The 21,613-nt window shown below is 41.8% G+C and overlaps 2 protein-coding genes across 4 annotated transcripts in view; one reads left to right on the plus strand and one right to left on the minus strand.

The window, feature by feature from the left end:
• The first annotated feature begins 352 nt into the window (after positions 1-352).
• Positions 353-9,691, plus strand: ccnl1a (cyclin L1a). 2 transcript variants are annotated; one of them, XM_085184557.1, is made up of 10 exons: positions 353-729; positions 960-1,034; positions 1,460-1,569; positions 3,441-3,561; positions 3,750-3,814; positions 6,042-6,141; positions 6,260-6,364; positions 7,718-7,968; positions 8,086-8,184; positions 8,315-9,691. In XM_085184557.1, exons 1-10 carry the CDS (start codon positions 490-492, stop codon positions 8,787-8,789), a joined length of 1,641 nt encoding a protein of 546 aa, XP_085040683.1. In that variant the 5' UTR covers positions 353-489; the 3' UTR covers positions 8,790-9,691. The 2 variants fall into 2 exon arrangements, with proteins under 2 accessions (XP_085040683.1, XP_085040684.1); XM_085184558.1 differs by lacking the exons at positions 353-729; positions 960-1,034 and adding an exon at positions 1,992-2,167 and having other exon boundaries at positions 1,454-1,569.
• Positions 9,478-21,613, minus strand: part of veph1 (ventricular zone expressed PH domain-containing 1) — a 90,845-nt gene continuing 78,709 nt past the window's right edge. For both annotated transcript variants that reach the window (XM_085184556.1, XM_085184555.1), the window contains 3 exons: positions 19,436-19,572; positions 16,733-16,786; positions 9,478-16,417 (listed from right to left, as the gene is read on the minus strand). In XM_085184556.1, coding sequence (XP_085040682.1) covers positions 16,235-16,417; positions 16,733-16,786; positions 19,436-19,572 — 374 coding nt within the window. In that variant the 3' untranslated portion in view covers positions 9,478-16,234. The remainder of the gene's footprint in view (positions 16,418-16,732; positions 16,787-19,435; positions 19,573-21,613) is intronic.

Raw genomic sequence — 21,613 nt, forward strand, 5'->3', positions numbered from 1 at the left:
ACCGGCAGTGACGTTTAATGAGTAATACATAGAAAACTGTCACTAGTAGTGCTACAGTGAATGTTAATGTAGTGGCAGTAATAAAACTGATTTGATTCATGCGTCAAGTACATTTTGTTTTCGGGATTAAATTGTTTATGGTGCTTATCTGAAGTATTTTGACACAGGATTTTAAAGGTGAAATCGAAGCAAAGAGTTGACTGTAGCTTAAAACGGAAAGCAATGAAACATTATATACCAGGTGAAATGTTTTGCTTATTATTAAAATATTTGTAACTTATATTTAGAATGTTTAAATACATCCAAGTTACGTGCACTTGTAAAATTTAACGAGTCAGCGTTGCGAGACTATTTACCACCGCGGATGTACACAGCGTTTCCATCTGAACAGCATGTTGACGTCACGCACTTCGCCAGTCATCCTGCTCCGCTGTTACCGTGTGGAGGCTGTGTTCGCTGTAGCTGCTAACCGTTGTTTTTCAGGTGAAGATGGCCGCAGGTCCTCTCTCTGTATCTTCCAATGCCTCCACTAACAATGATGGGATTCTCATTGGCGACAAATTTTACTCAGAAGTGTACCTTACAATCGACAACTCGCTTGTACCGGAGGAAAGGCTCTCAACGACGCCGTCGATGTTCGACGGCCTCGACCTGAACACAGAGGCCGACCTTCGTATTCTTGGCTGTGAGCTGATTCAGTCAGCGGGTATTCTCCTCCGGTTGCCACAGGTAAGCGCTCTTGACTGCAGTACATTAGTGTTGGGTGTTTGATAATAATAGGCGAAAGTTGATGTGGCTTATAGTTTCTGCGGCCTAGTTGTCAGCAGTGTGCTAAATGTTAGCTCTTGACGTTGGCGTGGTGGAATTAAAATGGCGGCGATCCATTGTGCAAGGTTAGGCCAGTTTACACAAGACGATGTACAATTATTATGCTCTTTTTTTTCGCCCCCGTTCGACAGGTCGCAATGGCAACAGCTCAAGTACTTTTCCATCGTTTTTTCTACTCCAAATCCTTCGTCAAGCACAGTTTCGAGGTAAGTGTGTTAAGAGTTTCCGGAGTGTTGCCGGGCCGCTGGTCGGCCGGTATTGTTAGCATAGCATTGCATAACGTTGTACCTACGTTAGTGGCAGCCATATTGTCGAGTCTAACTCCACCAGTTAAACAACTCAACGATGAAGTGAGATCTCCTATGAGTGTGAAACTGAGCACAGACTCGAAGTACACAATAGCACTGCATTAAAACACTTGCACTATTGTAGTGTCAGCATTGGTTTCAGTACATCATTACGTTTGTAGAGTGGATTGATAGGTATGTAAAGAGTACACATCACCCCCCACAACAAAACAGGATAGGGTTTATATTGTTGCCTCTTTTTTTGTCTCGTGTTTGTGTTCTGATCACTTGAGCTCAGTTTCCTGTAGTAAACATTCCTGTTTGCTTATCATTTTATTTTCCAGATTGTTGCCATGGCTTGCATCAACTTGGCCTCCAAGATAGAAGAAGCACCACGGCGAATACGAGATGTCATTAATGTTTTCCATCACCTGAAGCAGCTCAGAGGAAAAAAGTAAGCACTCCAAATGAATCCAATGTTCTCCTCTTGAAAATAATTATTTAACATGTAAAAAATGTTGCATTGCAATGTTTTTGTTTTCTTATTTTTGTATTATGTAATGTTTGATGCTGATCTGTGTTTTTGCTGTGAAAGTGCCCTTTTGTTTATCCATGTACTCTAAACCATTTTAAAACTTTTCAGTTTCCGCTTCACTGGTAGTTTTGCAGTGTAATTGTCTACATTTAACATCAGTTTGACATTGCACTGAAATTAATGCCTCAAACAACTGGCTTCAAAAATTCAAGTCTATTATTTGTAAGACACAGTCACAGACAAAGCAGCTGTACCTGTGTCTTCATACAAATCTGTTGATGTCAATATTACAGATTTTGGCATTAACTTGACTTCTTTTTTCCCTTGCAACCAACTAACAGCGACCAGCTACATTTACCAAAGCCTGGGTGATGTGGAATGGTACGTAAGATGAAGCTGTCGGCATGAACCATGATGCGAGGGGGGTCTCCCTCCTCCCCCAGGCCCACCCCACCCCCTCCTGCGGGAGACTCCCGTGGTCTGAGCCACCGCGGGGCACTGGGATCGGGGATGACAGGTTGGCCGAAGGTCCTTGGCCCCCGGGGCGCCTTGAGGACTCCTGTGGTTCAGTCTTAAGCTTTGGGTATCTGTCCGTCATTCTGCGGACCCTTGGGTAATGTAGTTTTCTTCTCTGACTGCTCCTCACCATGCATTTTAATTGTGCTTAAAGAGCAACACCCCATCCACCACCAGCTGCAACCATGGCTTTTAAAGAAGTATCATCTCGTATGTTAGAATTAGAATGATTAGTTGGTTACTGTGAGTCTGTCGGTTTTTGTTGAGTAAGGGTCAGTGCATGTTCTTTAGCTTCAACAGTTTGCCATTATATGCTGTTAATTTGATTTTGCATTTCTTAAGTGTAGCTGTGAGGTATATATAAAAGAGGTGTAATGTTAGGTTGGGATTTGTGCTTGTTGTATTGTCTTTAGTCCTCAGAGGTTATTTTTGTTTTCGCTTTTTTTCCATGCATGTGGTTTGTAGTGTAACATTCACGTTAGAATATATTTGAGACATTAGAATGGCAGACTCTTTAAATTGAAGTTTACTGGTTTGTTAGGGGTCATACTATATGATAATTGACTCTCACAAATCATTGTGGTTTAATTCCATTCCAGATTTTAATTCATCTTGTGGGCACGATGACAGGCAACTTGAGCAGACGTTGGTGTATCAGCTTTGTTCGTTCGTGGTTTTTTTTTTTGTTTGTTTGTTTGTTGTTGTTTTTTTTCATCAGTGGAATGTTTTGGGGGTCAGTACAGTATGTCAAGGGTAACTTGACCCAAAAAATCCCTGCTCTGAATGTTTTTCTTCCAAGTCTGGATTGCCTGCATCCAGACAGTGGTTTTGGTCAATTAATTTGCAGTATACTGACATACAGTATAAGAATATAGATGAGAATGAGTTGTGATGGAGTACAGTAATGGCGGCTTTCCATTTTTATTGTAAATTGGCGTTAAGCTTGAGGTTCAAAACCTCTGTCGTGAAATCGTAATGTTAGCACCAAGTTGATATTTCTGTTAAGGCTGTGGCACAGGGTGTGTTTTTTGGGTTGAGGGCTGTCTTTGAATCTCACAAGCTTTCACTGAAACCACAGGAGTCCACAAACCCCAGCAAACTGTCAGGCATGCAAACAGTTAACTGTTGCTTTGAGTTGGTTGAAATGGGAAAAACGAAGGGGCGCAGGAATTCAGAAGGGCACTGTCTTTTTTTCTTTTTTAAATTTTGTTTTGTTTTTTTCTTTTAAATGCAAGAGGGAAACAATATTTTATTTTGATTCCTTTGCAAACTAGGACTCCAAGTCCATTGATACTTGATCAGAACTACATAAATACCAAAAATCAAGTCATCAAAGCGGAAAGGCGGGTCTTGAAGGAGCTTGGATTTTGTGTGCATGTCAAGCACCCTCACAAGGTGAGTTTCTTTTCTTTCTTTTTTCTGTTTTTTGGTAATAACATTTTAAATGTAATAAGCAGCTAATGCAGCTGTACAGGAGACAGGGTTAAAATATTATTCTTACTTAACAGAACAGGTTTGATCTTGGAGACGCTCCTGGGGCTATTGAGCAGGGTATTCTTTTTAACTTCAGATTATGATTACAGATCGTTGTCCTGTATCTTCAAGTCCTGGAATGCGAGAAGAACCAGACATTGGTGCAGACAGCCTGGTAAGTTAATTAATAGTTTTTCACAGACAACCCCCCCACAGCAGCAACCTGTGTCATGTCTGCAAGAAGTGCTTCCAGACCTGGGCTAAAGATGAAGTTGAACGAGTTTCAAATGGTTGAATTTCTGAAGAGCACTTGATTTATCTGCCAGGAACTTGGGACTGACCCATATGTGGACCACCTGTCAGATAAGTAATATTCAAGTGCCTACCAATTTACAGGCACGCATTTGAAAAACATTCAACAGCCATTTTGCCCAGGTCTGACAACGACATTTCCTCACTCCATTCGAACCCTTCCACTTTTTTTTCTTCTTTTCCCTGATGGAGCAATTTGTGTTATTACAAATTTACTACTTGTCTCACTCTCTTATCAGCCCTTACATGGCTTACTGTAAAGTCTTTAAAAAAAAAAAAAAAAAATTGCGGTGCCCAGGGGCCTTGGTTTAACTTTGTCCTTTCTCTCTACTCTTTGATTAAAGGGTAGTCCATGCTGGTAAGTCACATAAAGAACCTCTGAACTCTGCCTCCTCCAACCACATGACCTCAGGAAGCTCCCCCCATTGGCTGGCTGCCCCTCTCCAGACAGCCAGTCCCAATGCCGAGATTCACTGAAGGGGGCGGGCGGGACTTTACCCAACAGCCAGCATCGTCTTGTTTTCTCTTGGGTGTCCAAAAGGATTTGTATTTTTTGGTCTTGCTATAAAGGTTTTCATCTGTGATAACTATTTTTGCCAAGTAGCTACAGATAGATGTATATTCTAACTTTTTTTCGTTTACTTGCATTTATCAGTGAAGTAAACTTAGCCAGAACAGACTTTTTTTTTAACTAGTTTACCTGCCTTTTTTTTTTTTTTAAATTGACAGTAGGTATTGTGTCTTGTCCCCAACTGACGTGGTGTCCAGACATGTGTCTGTCTTACAGGCTGATCGAGTGCTCACGTTTTGCCTCCATGGACCTGTCTCACCCACGCAGCACTCAGAATCCAACATCCATGTGTTATCTATAGCAGAGTTGGCATGCTAGTTTTGTTCTAGGCAGTTTGGACTGAAGACACTTTATCTGAATGGCAGGTTTTCAGCATTTGCAGCAAACTTTGACTGGAGCCGTCCAAAATTTTATGTATGGTTGGAAATTGGTATTGACAAGGTAATCCCAGTGCCACTGCAATGCAGAGGAAGTTTGACTGTGTTAGATGTAGTTTTTTTTTTTTTTCTTTCCCCTAATGGTGGGTTTCTTGTGTGAGCTTTCTTTATTAGTGTTTGGGTACTTTAAGGAGTCTCACCGCCATGTTTCTGTTATCACACTTCTGTTTTTGTCTTTGTGACATCTATTTCTTAAGGACATAGATGTGACACTACCCAGTAACTTACCTGATTCACAACCTGGCCATCCTGCCATTCCTAATACTCTCCCAGTGTCTAATCTCATTTATTCATTGTCCTAGACAACCCTCTGACACATAATCTTTTTTTAGCTAATCATCACCTGATGTCTTCTAGAGAAGACCTCTAATGAGTCTTACTAGAAGGAAGTTTCACTCAAGTGGACTTTGTGGTCATTTCAGTTTGCATTATACAATTTTTACCTAAAGTGGTAAATGTTCTGTGGCTGAACCTTGAATAAATGTTAAAATCAGTTTTTACTTTGAGCATATCAGCATACCACTGACTCCAAGAACCACCAGTTGCATGCTACATGACATGCTGTTCTACCCAGTTCCCCTCAGATTTGTGGCAGCTGCATCTTAGATAAATATTCTACATCTGCGAGCCTGCATGTTCCCCACCTTGTATGGCATGTGCCCTTGTCTTAATCCTCATTAGAGCGTAACCTTGTTGCCCTCTGGGTACAATTAGATGAGGTGGAGTTGGCAGGTTATCAGTAGATAATTTTTTTTTATCACCATCTGTGTCTTCATGCTTTATTTGTGATGTGATGCGCTCTCATGGATGCCCCAGAGAGAAATGGACAAAGTTAAACCTGAGTTTATATCTCACTTGAGCACTGTGTCAAATCCAACAGTCCAGGGGTCCAGTTAACAGTGCTTGTTCAAAGAAAATTTAAAAAGTTCGATCCCTGGTTAGGAGCTTGTACTGTAGAGAAATGTTGCATATTATTAACCTGCAGTACTGGGTTATAGTCAATGGGTGTAATATTGAAAGATGGATTTAAGGTTTTGTGTGGAGAAGATGCTATGTTTTTGTTCGTTCTTTTGTCTCCATAGGAACTACATGAACGATAGCCTGAGGACAGATGTGTTTGTGAGGTTTCAAGCTGAGACAATTGCCTGCGCTTGCATATACCTTGCTGCCCGAGCACTGCAGGTGAGAGGAAATAGTGCAAATCTGAAACTTTTTTCCTGTTGATAGTCCCACATTGGCACATCAAAATGTCTTTGTCTAATAAGAGCAATTTAGATAAATAGCTGGCTTTCTTTTTCAGATACCGCTGCCAACCAGACCCCATTGGTTCCTGCTGTTTGGAGCCACGGAAGAAGAGATCAAAGATATCTGCATCACCACCCTGAAACTTTACACCAGGAAGAAGGTAAATATGAGTGCAGTGCTTTCCTATGCTTTGCATTAACTATAATCCATCCACAATGAGTGTGTTTTGTGACTATTGCTAAATAGATTGTGCTCAAGTCCTGAATGATAAAACATGTCTAGAACACACTGAAGCATGGGCCGTCTTTAGTCGATTTTAAAAAGCACTGGGTCAAGTCTTGGTTGGGTCATGTTGGGTCAATGGATCAACTATTGTGATTGGCCTGTTCCAATTCCTCAGTGCTTTTTACGGCTACTTTCCCTCCCTAGTTTTTAAATTTATTAGTGAGAGAGTAACAATCATGATTCCAGTATAAGGAATATTAATCATCGAGATCAGGACTCTCAAATGTGAGATTTCTGAAACTATCAGGATTCATGTGAGGGAATGTACAAACAAGTGGAAAAATAGAGGGATCCATCAGCTGCGTAATGTAGATTACATCACAGGCTCTAGAAAGATTCCCTGCAAGAGTCTGAGTCAGGCCTTACACGAGCTATAAGTAAAAATTAAAAAGTGCAGCTGTATTTAAAGTTTTCTGTTTTTATCAGGCAGTCGCTGAACTGTCCCTTTAAGTACTCAGATACACACAGCCCAGTGCTTAACATTAAAGGACCTTGCTCGACATGCTCCTGATTCTTCATTAAATGCTGGTAGTCCAGAAGCAGGACATCATCAGTTGAATGACTCACATAGCACTGTAATGTAGTAACATAATTATTGATAAACCATCAATATTTGTCTCAGTTATATTAGGCTGCGCACATTCCTTCTGGGCATTTAAAATGTGATTATAGCAGAAATCAGCCAAGCAGTTTGATGTGAATGGAGACTAAAGCAGACAGCTTACCCATTAGACTTGAGCTGGGACATGAAGCAAGCAGAGGCTTCACTGTAACTGAGAGCTTTTCTGTGTTCAGACAGTGTAGAGTCTAAAAATTTAGATAAAAACCCAAATTGTACAGCTCAGCTGGCTGATCCAGCAGCTGTGGATGGGAGAAGGATGATTGCTGGGAGGCAAAACTTTATTTGTCAGTTTATTTTCCATTTGTTCAAAACTGAGCTTGAGAATCTCAAATTATTTTCTGATTTAAAAAAAAATTACATGAAGTTAAAAAATGTTTTCACTTTAGGTAGGACTTAGAAAATTGAAAAACTCACAAGTAGTAGAGTTAGTTCTAAGGCTGATGTCATTTTTCTGCAATCTTGTCAACATATTGTGACAGATTACATCGATCCAAGGTTAAAATAAACTAGCATACACTCCTGCACTGTATGGCTCAGGGGAAGGTGCCTGAATGAAAGTAAGAGCTCTTGGCAGACTTGGCGTAAACTTTTTTTTTCTTCCCTTAGCCTAACTATGAGCAGCTGGAGAAAGAGGTGGAGCGAAGGAAAGTGTTCTTGGCAGAGGCGAGGATAAAGGCTAAGGGTCTGAATCCTGATGGTACTCCTGCACTGTCCACGCTGGGTGGCTTCTCACCTGCTTCCAAACCGTCCTCCCCTGTGGTCAAGGTGGAAGAGAAGTCCCCGAACCCCCAGACTGTCAAACCAGTTAAAAAGGAACCGGACAACCGTACCCAGGTCAACAAGAGTCCACATAATGGGTACGAAACACATTTTAAGTCAATATTTTGCCGTCATTTGTAACAAGGTAATAGTTGTGATCTGTTACTTGCCTGATAGTCTGTTTTTAAGTTCAAGTTCAAAATGTTTGTCTGCAGGTTAAGGAAGGAGGTAAAGATTGGGAGGAACAGTAGGAGTGGAAGTCGTTCTCGTTCGAGAACGCGTTCGCGGTCAAGATCACGCTCCTTTCGCAGACAGTAAGCTCTACAGTTTTGTGTTTTAACTTGTGTGAATGTGTAGCTCTTACCTTCCTTATGTTTAAAAAGATCTGATTTTCATAGTCTGGCTGTTTCTCATGTCCATTTTTCCCACCTGTTGTTTTCGCAGTTACAACAGCAGACGCAGCCACTCAGGGACCTACAGTTCTCGTTCACATTCTCGCTCTCACAGCCGTAGCCCATCACCACAGCGGCATCCGCCCTCACCACTCCTCCCCCACCTTAAATCCAAGTCCAGTCACCACAGTAATAGCGACTCCAAGCCCAGCGGTCGTCACAGCAACAGCGGAGGTGGAGGCTCCGGTCATAAAAGGAAGCGCTCGCGCTCTCGGTCGCGGTCCCGCAGTCCAGTCAAAGTAGAAAGGGACCGTGACAGAGAGAGGGAACGCGAGAGAGACAGAGACCGCAGCTCCTTCGACCTGTCGTCAAAGAAACACAAACATGACCGAGGAAGTGGCCATCGAGACCGGAGGGACAGGGAGCGGTCCCGATCCTACGACAGGGACAGAGAGAGGGAGCGTAGCCACAAGAGCAAACACCACAGCAGTAGTGGGCACTCGGGACACAGCCGCCACCGTCGCTGAGACCCAAACCGACCCACTCTGGCTCTGGGGCTGATGGTCACATGAGTACTTTGAGTATATGCAAATCAAATTAGACGCGCCCTCTGAACATTGACTGGCAGATTGATGCTTAAATTAAATATTTGTGCAGAAGGTAAAACAGAAGTTAACCAAACATCCACGTAACAGAAGAGATTTTTGTACCTTGCTTTATTGAAGACCAAAAATTTTCAAAAACCTTGTTGAAGCTGCCGTGACTGAAAACACGTTTAATTGGATTTGCCATTTTATATACCAGCTGGTGTCCTTCCTCTGAATTTGCTGGGTTTCTCATACACACCTGGCGTCAGACCATCAGCGTATACAAGTTGATTTTAATTTTTCTAATTTTGTTGAAGTCACAAAACATCTGCCAGCATTATGATTCATCTCAGTGGAAACAGTAGAGCCAGATAACTCACCACGTGTCTCATGTACAAATGTCTTTGATGGCTTTGAGTCTCCTACAGAGCAGCAGATCTGTAGCTGACATTTATCTTGGGTGGTTGATGGTTTTGCATCTACATGCAAACTGCAGCTGTGACCACCACCATGAGGTGCTCTACAATTACCTTTAAACATTTGCCCAGACTGGCAAAGGCAAGGTTGTAGTGTGACATCAGCTCCAGACCCAACCATATATCCTGACAAACCATCTAGCCTACCCAGCCCAGCCCCCTCTTGTTGTTGTTTTTTTCTCCCCTCCTCCCTTTTTTTTTAGTTTTACATATAATGTTATGGACATTTGGGGGGGAAATTATTTACAGTGTAAAGACGGATTGATGACCACTGACAAAATGTGAATGCTTTGATTTATAAAAGCAAATGGCTCAGTGGACGTACTGAAGAATAAATGTAAAATAAACATTCAGGAAAGATCAAAATGTTTGCACAGTCTTTGTTTTCTTTTTTTATTGAACAGATATGTTGCTGATGCTGTATTTTGTACAGTTTCAAAAGAGTACTGTCTATTTGACTTTTTCTTTTCTTTTTTTTTTTTGACCTCCCAGCAGGGAGTGCAGACTTGCTGCAAAAAGATTTTAGGGTTGTCCGTTTTGTTACACTGGTTTTTAGTCTGCACGTGTTCATGTCCAATTTTTATTCAGTAATAAATGAGCTATGCCACTGAGCTGTACACTCCTTTATTGAATTTGTGCCTGGTGTAAAAACAAAACAAAGAAACATTGGTTGTAGTGGCAGGAGCAGTTGTTTGATTTGTATTTTTGCCTTAAGTGGTGACAGTGAAGTCCCAGCTGATCGGAGGGCTAAACTGAAGCTATGATCTGAAATGCATGAACTCAAACAGTTGGGAATACATCCGATGCAAACGGTTTAATCCTGCTATTTTGAGTTGGAGGCACGGTACACATGAAGGTTACAAAAGAAGAAACTGGGAGGAAAAGTGACATTTATGGCAGCCAGGGGGTGCTGTAGGCCTTAAGTTTCAGTGTTATACAGCTTTCCATGTGTCCTCACTTAAATATCCTAAAACACTGATTAAGAGATTTAATGCAAGAAGGCCAAACGAGTTTAATTGTAGCCACAGCTGATACTTGAAACTCAAACAAAAAATGATCCCAGAAGATTTTGCTATGTATGTTTGTCATAGTTTCCATGATTGAGCAAAGTTTAAACAACAAACCTGATGCATGTGAAAAAAGTGAGTGGACAATTTCATATCCTGTTGAAATCCACATTTAAGTTAAGAACAATAGTAGAACACCTGAGTAGCAGTGCTTTGGCTTTTCTGTCTGAAACCGCTCTCAGCAGCTGCCCACATCGGTTTTGCCATTGTCTGCCTCTGTGTCATCACTCAGATCGCTGGTCCATCTTCCCCTCTGTGTGATTAAGCACTTCATCACGTTACAGTCACACAGTAGGTGATTACATGCGTGAGGAACCAAAGACCCCCTCAGAAAACAAAAGATTGATTGTGTAAACCGCACAGCATCGAGCATATTGATAATCACATTTAGGTTTTGAGATACTTTGACTCAATGGGACTTTCAGAGGAAGTAAGCAGTAAATCTGCTGCTCTTGTAAAGAAAGTGCAAGTAAAACTAACTATTTAGGGTCTGTTTTTAAGCAGAATTAATGATGGGTCATTGTAGCGAGTCAGCAGGTGGTATTCAGTCACCATTAATGGTTTTAAATACATTTTTTCCCGCTAGGACAGGAGCTCCGTGCATGCCTTATCAATCACATTATGGTGATTTGTAAAACGTGCAGGTATTCGTTGAAGCGATAGCTGATGGAGACTGCTGAGTATGTCAGAATTCCTGATGATGGACGTTAGTGGTGCTCCATGGAGACGGATGGTGAGAAAGGCAGTATTTTTCCACCAGCCCCGCAGAAAAATCGCTATGAACCGAGATAAGGTGTTGGAGGTCACTTACAGGACTGACATGATATTCTCTGTGATTCACAGATAGTCCTGTAACACGCTGTACTCCAGGCAAAGAGGCTTCAGATCAGTAGTCACTGTGGTTACTTGTGTGGTTATAGTACGAATAAACAACTGAAAGAGTGCATCACAAGCAGAGCCCGGCTCGCTCAAAACGTCCAGCTGTCAGAAATGATTTGTTGCAGTTAAACTGAGCTTGATCTGAATTTGATTATTACATGCAACTGCTACCAGCTCTGACATGCACTGTGCTGTGTCAGATCCTACAGCCACGCTGCCAAGTGCTCCCTAACGCTTCACACTGAGTCATCTCCATAGCTCGCGATTGAGGTGGTCCAGTTTTGTTCCTGCATGAGAAATGTGTCTCGAGGAATGAAGATTATGGAATAACTTTGGTAATTATCCTATTTTCTCCCTACGTGTTTCTTTCTGCACGTACTGATTAAACTTACACCATCTTTAAAGTGAGAGCCCGAATGTAATTTACACTTATAATGTAATGACATCCAGGAGTTTGGACAGTGTTTCTGTAAAAGAAACCTTTAACTTCTTTCCTAACTGAAGAGCAAAAAAACCAACCAAACAAAAATTCAGCGACAATCACGGCGTTCGGTTATTGTAAAGATTTATTACAGCGCTCTGTCTGATAGGCAGGCATGCAGAAGGTGCAGCAGGCAAAATATGACAATCACAACAATAACTGTTGAATTTTCAAATAGAATACAGCTTTCATTTGTTTGCAGTGTTAATTCAGAGTAATATAAAACAAGAGAAGAGGAAGACGAGGAGGAGGAAGTAAAATCTGGCATTTGTAGTTTCAGTCCTCTTTCCAGACACGATAAAAGTGTTAAATGCCTGTAAAAATAAATACTGACATTATATAAAAACAATCAAATGCAATCAAACAACATGCTAAAGGTTAAAAGCAAGAAAAAACAACAGCAAACATCTATGATTCGCCACACGAGGCTGATATTAATGCTAATGTTTTTATACATTCACTGGAATACTTAGAATCATCTTCACAGTTTGTGTGATTGTTAAAATCTACAGCAGTTTCCATCCTGCTTCTAACTGTGTACACATAATCTCACTGTGCTAGATAGATAGATAGATAGATATTAGGGGTGCAACGATACACAAAATTCACGGTTCCGTTTGATACTTTGGTGACAGGTTCGATATTTTTTCGATACAAAAAAATGTTCATGCCTTTTTAATTTATTATTTATTAAAATTATAAATATATATTTTAACTCAAAAGTACAATTTTTAAATTTAATGTTGCTGAAACAACAAAATAAAATAAAATAAAAAATCTATCTGATCGAGAAATCACTCATCTTTGGAAAAGAGAGTTTATTACAGAGAAATGGCTCTTTCCAAAATAAAAGCAACACTGTACGCTTCTTCTGGGGTATACTCTCAGCAGCATATTAAAGATATCAGGTCCCCATAAGGAGAATCATGTGCTAATGGCTGTCTAAATGACTCGGGTAAAGTTTGTAGCATGCGTGCTTGTTGTTTTTGTCTGCTTCCACTTGTCTTTGCACTAGGATGATGTCGGGGTAAATGTGCAGTCATAATCGTTGTGTTCCCACTAGTGCTGTCAGCGTTAATCTCGTTAAAATGACATTAACGCCATAACGCGGCAAATCTCTGTTAACAAGCTACCACGGATCGCCCTGTGCGTGGGGCTGGACAGCGTCAACAGGTTAACAAGCTAACTGCGCTAACGCACTAGTTCCCACCAATTGAGCATTGCGTGGCACATCCGACATACTGTTTTACTTTTGTCCATGACGCGCTTACCTTCAAGGTCATGCTTCACATGGAAACCAAGATAGTTCCAAACACCAGATCTGAATGAGGGTGAGGGAGGTTCAATTTCGGGTAGCGTTGAGGCAGTGACAGCAGTTGCCATGTTGCAACGAGCTTAGCTTCTGTCTTGCTAGCTTGCACTGTGCTCCGTGGATCTGCACTCGACAGTGCAGCCTAGGCGGAGTAGTCGAACGCAGATCCACTGAGCTCTCAACACAGACAGCATCTTCAGAAGAAAAGTTGATAAAATAAATAAAAAATGTTGTATTGTTCATACATATGTGTACCGAACCAAAAGCACTGTATCGAACGGTTCAATATCGATACGAGTATTGTTGCACCCCTAATAGATAGATAGATAGATAGAATAGAGATTTGGAAACTAAGCCACCATGGCAGCACTGACAGCTGATATCACTACTTTAACACAACTCTGGCATTCATGTTATAACACATTCACTTTAAACACAAATCAACACTGTTCAACTAAAAAGAGCAAGAGCTTTATGAAACCTTTACAATACAGCAGGTCAGCAGAGGTGCTGAATATAATAATGATATCTAATAGCATAACACTTTGTCTCAAATATAGTCAGGAAAAACTTTTATATAGCACCAAATCACAACAGCCGCCTCAAGACACTTTATACTGTAAGGTAATAAAGCAACCCTACAATAATAGAGAGAAAACCCCAACAATCAGACAACCCTATTGAGCAAGCTCTTGGTGACGATGGGAATGAAAAACTCCCTTTTAACAGGAAGAACGCCCCAACAGGACCAGGCTCAAAGAAGAGCAGGCATCTGCAGCTACTGGTTGGGGGTGATTGGTGGGAGATGGGACAAAAAGGCAAACTATCGGTGTGAAAGCCAGAGTTTAATAATTATTAGTGATTAAATGTGAAGATAGTGGTCAGAAACAAGATGGTAGGCTGTATCCATCCTGATTGTCAGCAATCGGAATCAGTAGGTTTCATTCATCTAGGACCAAGAATATCCAATTCCTTACTGTCCACAGTTTCTTGAGATGCTGCCGTACCCCAATGAATATAAATATTCATTTTATAAAAGCTTAAGTGCAGTCATGGGGGAATACACCACTGGCTTTATGGCCCAAAGTCATGTGTGTAAGTAGGTCATAAGGAAGGAAGGAAGGAATAAAAATGTGAGGGAGAGACATGATGTAAATAATATGATTTGTAAGCAGATGCAGGTCAGCTCTGCTGTGCGTGTGGTGGGGGTAACAGGGACAGCTAAAAGTACAAACAGGGGTAACCTGACCTGGTGGGAAAGGCTGTGTTATGGCTGCATTTACACAGCTGACAGGGTTTTAGCCGAAATACCGACGAGAGAGAGCTCGTCTGTCAAACGAGTTCAAATTAAGACCACCTTTAGCAGCTTTAATGTTACATATAACTTCAAAAAGTGCTAAGGCAGGATTCACCTGTGGGTAGAGAGAGTGAATACCTGTCTGTCAAAGTTCAATTGGATTATAGAAAGGTGGTGCACACTATCAGTTAGAGCCAATTTAAACACTCACATCTTCACTCTTTCTTCATCCATCCGTCTCAATTTTCAGGGAGAAAAATAAAAATCTAATGACACATTTCCCCCCAAAATAAAATAATAAAATCATACAAGCCTTTAAACCCAAACCCGAGGAACAGGCCTGTTCTAAAGTAAGCCAGCTCACCTCCTCTCTCTCTCTCTCGCAGAGTCATCAAAAATCAGTGTGACTGAACTGGCAACCTTTCTAAATCCACAAGGAAACCACTCATTTGCTTCAGTGATTTCTTAGAAACCTGTGATCCAAACTCCACTATTAGGCAACAGCTGTGCTGACGCTGCTCCTGGTAAAACACTGGAGTGGATTGCTGCAGACCTCTCTCGTTTGAAAAAGGCTGAGATAGCGCCGTCCGTTCGGTTACCGTGATTGCAAAAGAACAGAAAGTGACCCCTGTGTGGGGTCTTAAGGGACTTGCCTCATAAGCCACTTTGGGCAGAAAAGAAAAACAGCATCACAGATTTAAGTCGGGTTTGTGAGGAGGACTGTTTCTGGCATGGTTTTCTTTAAAAAAAAAAATACATTCTTGTTTAACAAAACTAACAGACTTCTGTTTAGTAAAGGAACAAAAGACTCTTAAACAAAAGACTCAACCAGTCCCCCTAGAGGCCCGTTTAAGCTAGAAAAAAACCCGGTTAGTGATGAAAAAAACAGAATACAGCAGGATACATGACACAAAATGAGTTAAACATATCCTATTATTGGCCCTGTTTGAGGAAATATGCTGTCCCCGGCTGCCACCCCCTTACCAGGAGTTAGTCATAGCCAGACTAGTCAAACTCAAATTCCAGTCTTTACACTAAGTTTTAGCTTCATTTCACTTGACTCACACAGCTACATGAAAGCAGCCTGAATCATCTCTTCCAGTTCTTGGCAGGAAGGTGACTGCATATATCCCAAAGTGCTGAACTATTCCTTTAAGATCACTCACTCTCTCTTTCACACACACACACACACACACACACACACACACACACACACACACACACACACACAATTCCAGTATCCAATGTGCTCCCCATCTGCTATCCATTAGGCTCGTTTTTCATCCTTCCTGCTTTCCAGAGGAACTGTTCAGTCTCATTATTGCTACAACTCCTTATGAGGTCTTTGCTTTGATGAAGTCTTTATTGTTGAATACTACTCTGGACTCTAAATGCGTCATTAAACGGAGAAATCCCAACTTCCCACTGATGCCTGCTTCGTTTGCTTGTAGGAGCGAAGCGGAAAAGTCAGGTGACATCTGAACACGTAAAACAAACATTTGCTATCGCTGATGGCGGCCTACGCGTCGAGAAGCATGGCACACGGGCAGGTTGGTTTAACGTAATGGTAAATACAGGGAGTCGTGTTTTTAATACGTAACCATCCTTCATTAGTCTTTTATTGCTGGTTTAATGTCTAAAAATCCTTTTTCTTATTTGTGTTCCATCATTACTACGACTGAAGACAGAGCTGGTGGTGCTATTGACAAGTTACTTAGTGCGCTTAGTTTTTCTTCTCAGAGTCACCTGCTGGGGTCTTTTTTATCCCCTCGTCTTGTAAATGCTTACAAGAAACAAATATCCTACATGTGGAAGTCAGCGTATGTTTGGCTGCGTGTTCGCGTCCCCGCCGCCGTCTCGATCGGTGCTGCTCTCACAGGTAGGTGGTGGTCTCTCTGTTCTCCCTCTCTTTGGCCTGAGCCACAGCCACGTTGATGCACTGCAGCCACTCTTCAGCGTGTTTCTCATCCTGAGCCTTCAGCACGTACGTTTTACTGTCGGTGAAGATCTCGAAGGCGCGCGGCAGACCCCGGTCCCGACGCTTCTTGGCTACCACCTGCAAACAGAACAAGTGGGTGGGGAAGATTAATAGACAAGACGACTTCATCATCTAGCTCGTGGGGAGGAGAGCTGCTGTCTTTTTAAAAAAATGTGTTTTGGCTTCATGTTGGTTTCTTCTATCATATTTATAGTAGCTTATTTATCCTTGTCAAGCTGATCTGCTTAGCTCTGAATCCTGGGAAGAGTTTAGACCTTTAGGTCAGATGATATAATAGCTTCAAACTGACAGAGGTGTAAGTAGCGCTGATGGTGATCAGTGGTGAGGATATGGGTAAGTGATGGAAGCGTTCTGAGGGATGATGACAGTCACCTTGACGCTTTGCACCTTGCTCAGCTCAATCGGGATGTCATCCAGCTCATCCTTCTGTGGGGAGGACACACAGTGACTTTAAATACTTTACTTGGAGATAAATAAAATACAGGGTGTATCGCAAAGAATCAGAAACTGATTTCAAAGTGCTTTAATTCATCTGTAACGATCAAACACATCCTGCTAGTAAGAGGAGATTCGCCAGGTTGCCGGTAGGTAGAAGTGGCCGGCTCTCCTCCCCCTCCCATCAAGTCTCAGTCAATATGGCGACCATGCAACAGAAAGCATTCTGCTCCTGACAGCTGTGCAGCGTGATTTATATTCTGCCAAGTATTGTCAAATGTTCGATGTCCATTACTTAAACACAAATATTGCCCTTTGAAGTCGGCTGATTCTCTATGACACACTCTGTACTTAAATGGCAGTTTCTTCTCTCTTCTCGTGCACGGTAAACCACAAAAGGACACTAAACTGACATTTGTCGTTAGATTAGATAAGAAAAGATGGAGTATTTTCTCTACAATGCAAATAAGTAGAAAGCAGCATATAAATAAAAGGCTTGACTATTGTCTGAAAGTTCACATCTGAAGCGACCCCGTCTTCGTCCAGCGCAAAAGTTTTCTTCTTGGGTGATTTTTGCTTGGACCTATTCATATCAGCGTGCTAGGAAATGTGTGAAGAAAACCACACAGAGGTAGCCTCTTAATTTTCTGGAACAACAGTTTTTCCTAGTGTTGCTTCCAGGACCCACTACCTCAGAATAATTACAGTTCACTGGAATTTCTACAGTCCTCCCACTCCTCAGTCCCCTCCTTTCTGTATTTTACCCACCTACTGTAATGGCCATTTGAATTGTATGAGCTGGTAAGTGTGTGTTTGTGTGCATATTGCAACACAGCCAAGTCTTCTTACCCCCATATTTGGTTAAGCGGTTACAACCACTTAACCAAATATGGGTGCAGACTCATGGCAAGTTACCACATCCTTTCTTTAGTGTGTGTGTGTGTGAGAGAGAGAGAGAGAGAGCTGAAAAGCTATTGGGGTCGACATGTTCACAGGCGGTGTTCTCTGCAAACAGACATTTGATTGATCTGAGCCATACGGAGGAATTTAAAATCAACTAAATCAGGAAAAAAAGTTCACATCTGACCTCAGAATCAGCAGATTTTAAACACTGCATTAGGTTTACTCTATTTCAAGAAGCCATGTATCTTCATGCTTTAAATATCTAGTACATAGGTGTAGTGTTAAGTTATGAAGACAGCCACGTGACATGTTTTTCCAGATTAGGAAATGCTGCTGCCTGTGAGCTGTAAGCATGAATGAAACTTACTTCACTATTTTTTTCTCTGTATCAGCAGAAATGTCGTTGTTGCAAAATTGAGGCTGTACCTAATTTTTACCTACATTTTCATCTCGCAGCTGTTTTGGGAGGTATAGACATGTTAATTTGTGCAACAACGTCAGCTTTCACATGATCAGTCTGGCTTACAGAGAGTCTCGGGATCAATGGATGATCAGAGTACCAGGTGACACACGAGGATGTGGACTTCATATAAAACACGACTGATGAATTTTGGCTGCAGAAAAGACGGCAAAAGGTAAACTGGATGAGGTGTGAGATACACGAACCTATGTGCTTAACCTCCACACATCCCAGCTGTTGTGCCATGAATGCATTTTAGGATGTGACATGTGTTAGGAGTATGCACACTTCAAATCCACTATAACCAGTTTCTTCCTTCCGGCTGCTTCCTTTTCGTTGCCACAGATTTCCTGATGCAATTTATGCCTTCCCCCCAGTTTCAAAATAGGGGTTTTTCATGTGTCAACCACTACACTGTGGAGCCACAGACTCACACATAACCTATATGTAAAAATGTTGGGGGGGTTTTCTCGTTCCTTTTACTTGTGCACCAGAGTACGATGCATGTCTGACAGTCAAAGCTGCCTGATCGTTCAGTACGAAGGAAATATTTTTTGGTTCTCGTCAGGAAAAAACGTCTTTCACAACATGCCAACCACCTCCAGAACCTGCTGGCAGAGACAGACAGGGCTCTGAGAACAAAGACACAAAACCTTCGCAATCTGCGGTCGCTGCAAAACAGCAGACTCCATTACCATCTGGATCCGAGCACAAAGACTTTTGTTTAAAGTTAGGAAAAAAACAAAAAGAAGCGGGAGAGAGATGAATATTCCCCTGTTTCCATAAACTCCTCTATGCCGTCCTCTAATTTGGAGAGCTGCTATTTTAGACACGACACTGGCTAAAGTCCAGATGACACTCGATCTCTATAACAGTTTCTCCTGTGCAGATGACTGCCATAAACTGTGTTTGATAAAGCAAGGAGGGAGAGATCACGTTTACTCAGATGAGAGTCAGTATTCCACGTTCAAGGCTCTTTCTCCTTGAGCTACTTGTGCATAACCATTTCTGCAAGTAAGTCATGTTTTTGTAGCATCACACTTTGGCTTTGCGAGTCCCGCCCCTCCCCCAAGAGTCCTTAGCAGGGCCAAGATTTGTTATAGCTGGATTCATCAGATGCTCCTGCTGAGGTGCAATTTCCACTGTTTCGTACAAATTCATCATGATTTAAATCACACGAAACATAGTAAGATCACTGACAGCTTTATAAGCGAGAGGACGGGACCATGCGTAGGTGTATGTTTATGTGTTAGGGTTCATCTTCAGTGTCTACCTACCGATTTGCCTCTCCGGAAAAGGAGCTGATTTCCCGCCAAGGTGAAGTAGCGGGTTTTCCAGCGCTTAATGAACTTCCAGCGAACCTGTTTCTCTTTCAGCTTCCCCTCGATCAAAGGCTGTCCCTCCTGGTTTACGACTATAGATAGTACACAAACACACGACAAACGTAAAGGAAAGAATGAAAATAATTCATTAATTCATTAACAAGATATTATACTTATTATACTTTGCAATAAACCTAACAGGTCGGTCACTCTGATGTCCTCACAAGCTGGTAAAGCAGAATCAATGCTTCAATCAGGTAAAAAAAAGCACCAAGTTTGTGACCTATGCTGTCAGCAGGTAAGAGATGTTAGAGAAAGCTTGTCCGTCTAATAAGTCATGCAGAGGTCGGTATGGGTTACCAGCCAGCTGCTACAGCTGATGGAGTCCACACATTCAAGCTAAAATCCAACTGATTTCTTTCTTTCTGTTTCTGTCTCCATCTTCTATAACTATCAAGTACTGTGCAAAAGGATTTGGGTGTGCAAACATACATGGAATTGCATTATATAAGGCATAAACACAGTGTACAATTCTAACAAGCTTGAAAGTCAATATTTGGTGTGACTTCAGCAAAGTCTGAACTCTCTTAGGTCTGGTTTCTTGTAATATCTTTAAGCAGTCTTCACGAATAGTTCTTTAGACTTCTTGAAGGACATTCAAAGCTTTTCTTTAGACGCTGGCTGCTTTTTGTTCTGTTAAGATGGTCCCACGCTGCTTCAACAATGTTGATGTCTGGGCTCTGGGGAGGCCTGTTTATGACTGATCGTGTTTTTCTATTAAGGTATGTTTTTATCACATTGTCAGTATGTTTGGGATCATTATCATGCTGAAAAATGAAGCTGTTACCAATCAAACATTTTCTAGATGGTGGATCAGAATCTGATGGTGCTTTTCAGCATTCTTAATTTCAAGAGTTTCGACACGACCCCAAATACCACTGGCTGAAATGCAGCTGCAAACCATGATAGCGCCCCCACCATGCATTTTAATCACGAGTTCAGCTTCCCACTATTAAATGAGCATTATAATAGTGCAACAGGAAGTGCTCCCAAATCAAGTGCCTTCAAATACCAATCACAGCCGTTCCCTGCATCGTGCAGCTTCCCTGCAGGTTTCCAGGAAGTTAAATTGGAACCGACACATAACAGATATTGTGTTGCTGTGAGAAAATGACCTGGCAGGTTAAAGACCGTTTCAATCTCAACCCGACTAAATCAGACATCAGTGTCATAATGCACTGCATGATGTCTCTAAGTGTTCGCGCCTGCAGCGCATGTGTGCAAACAGTTCCTGTGTACTCTAAGCGCTGTGCTCCGTGGGCATGTTTTGGCATGTTCAGGTTTGGCGCCAGTTTAGAGAGAAAGAGGAGCGAACAGAGCGGCCCTTTGTATCCGCCATATCGTGGTTAAAAACAGATTAGGCAATCTGATCAGTGTTTGGAGTGTGGCCTCCATGCTGAGCAGATGACTCCCAAAGGGGTTTGAAACCAAACCAAACACACCACGAAAGGTTATGGCAACCCCAAATCAGAAGAGGGGAGAGCAGAAAGAGGGGCTTCTTTTCTGTTTCCACATTATTTCCTTTCCTTTTATGGACAACAGAGAAACCAAAGACAGCACTTTAAACACATTATTTCAGGCGTGATAACTTTTTACTGGTATTTAATAGTATGTTTTGACAATTTATAAACAAAATAATGAAAATGATTTATGACAGCACAACAATATAGAAACACATTGTTACACAGGGCTGTGGAACACCGATTACTGCAGTCCTGCCACTGTGGGCAACTAGGCTGAGTGCTTCATCTAACAAACATTTTGATTTTTAAAAAGTCCTTTGATGCATAAATCCTCGTGTCTCATCGCTTCGCTTGGATGTAGACACCTGAAATGGTAACCTTTGTTGTCCGCCCCAGGCGTGCGCAGTACCTTTCAGTCTTTCATCGGAGACACGCTGATGTCAAACGAGCAAAGACACGGCTAATAAAACACACACACACACACACACACACACACACACACACACACACACACACACACACACACACACACACACACTAAATCATAAGCAAACACAAAAAGTCCAGAAACAGGAAGGTTTTGCATGGAGCTGTTGTTTAGTTTGCTTTC

This window comes from Neolamprologus multifasciatus, chromosome 14 (genome assembly GCF_963576455.1).
Source record: "Neolamprologus multifasciatus chromosome 14, fNeoMul1.2, whole genome shotgun sequence".
In the NCBI taxonomy this organism is placed as follows: domain Eukaryota; kingdom Metazoa; phylum Chordata; class Actinopteri; order Cichliformes; family Cichlidae; genus Neolamprologus; species Neolamprologus multifasciatus.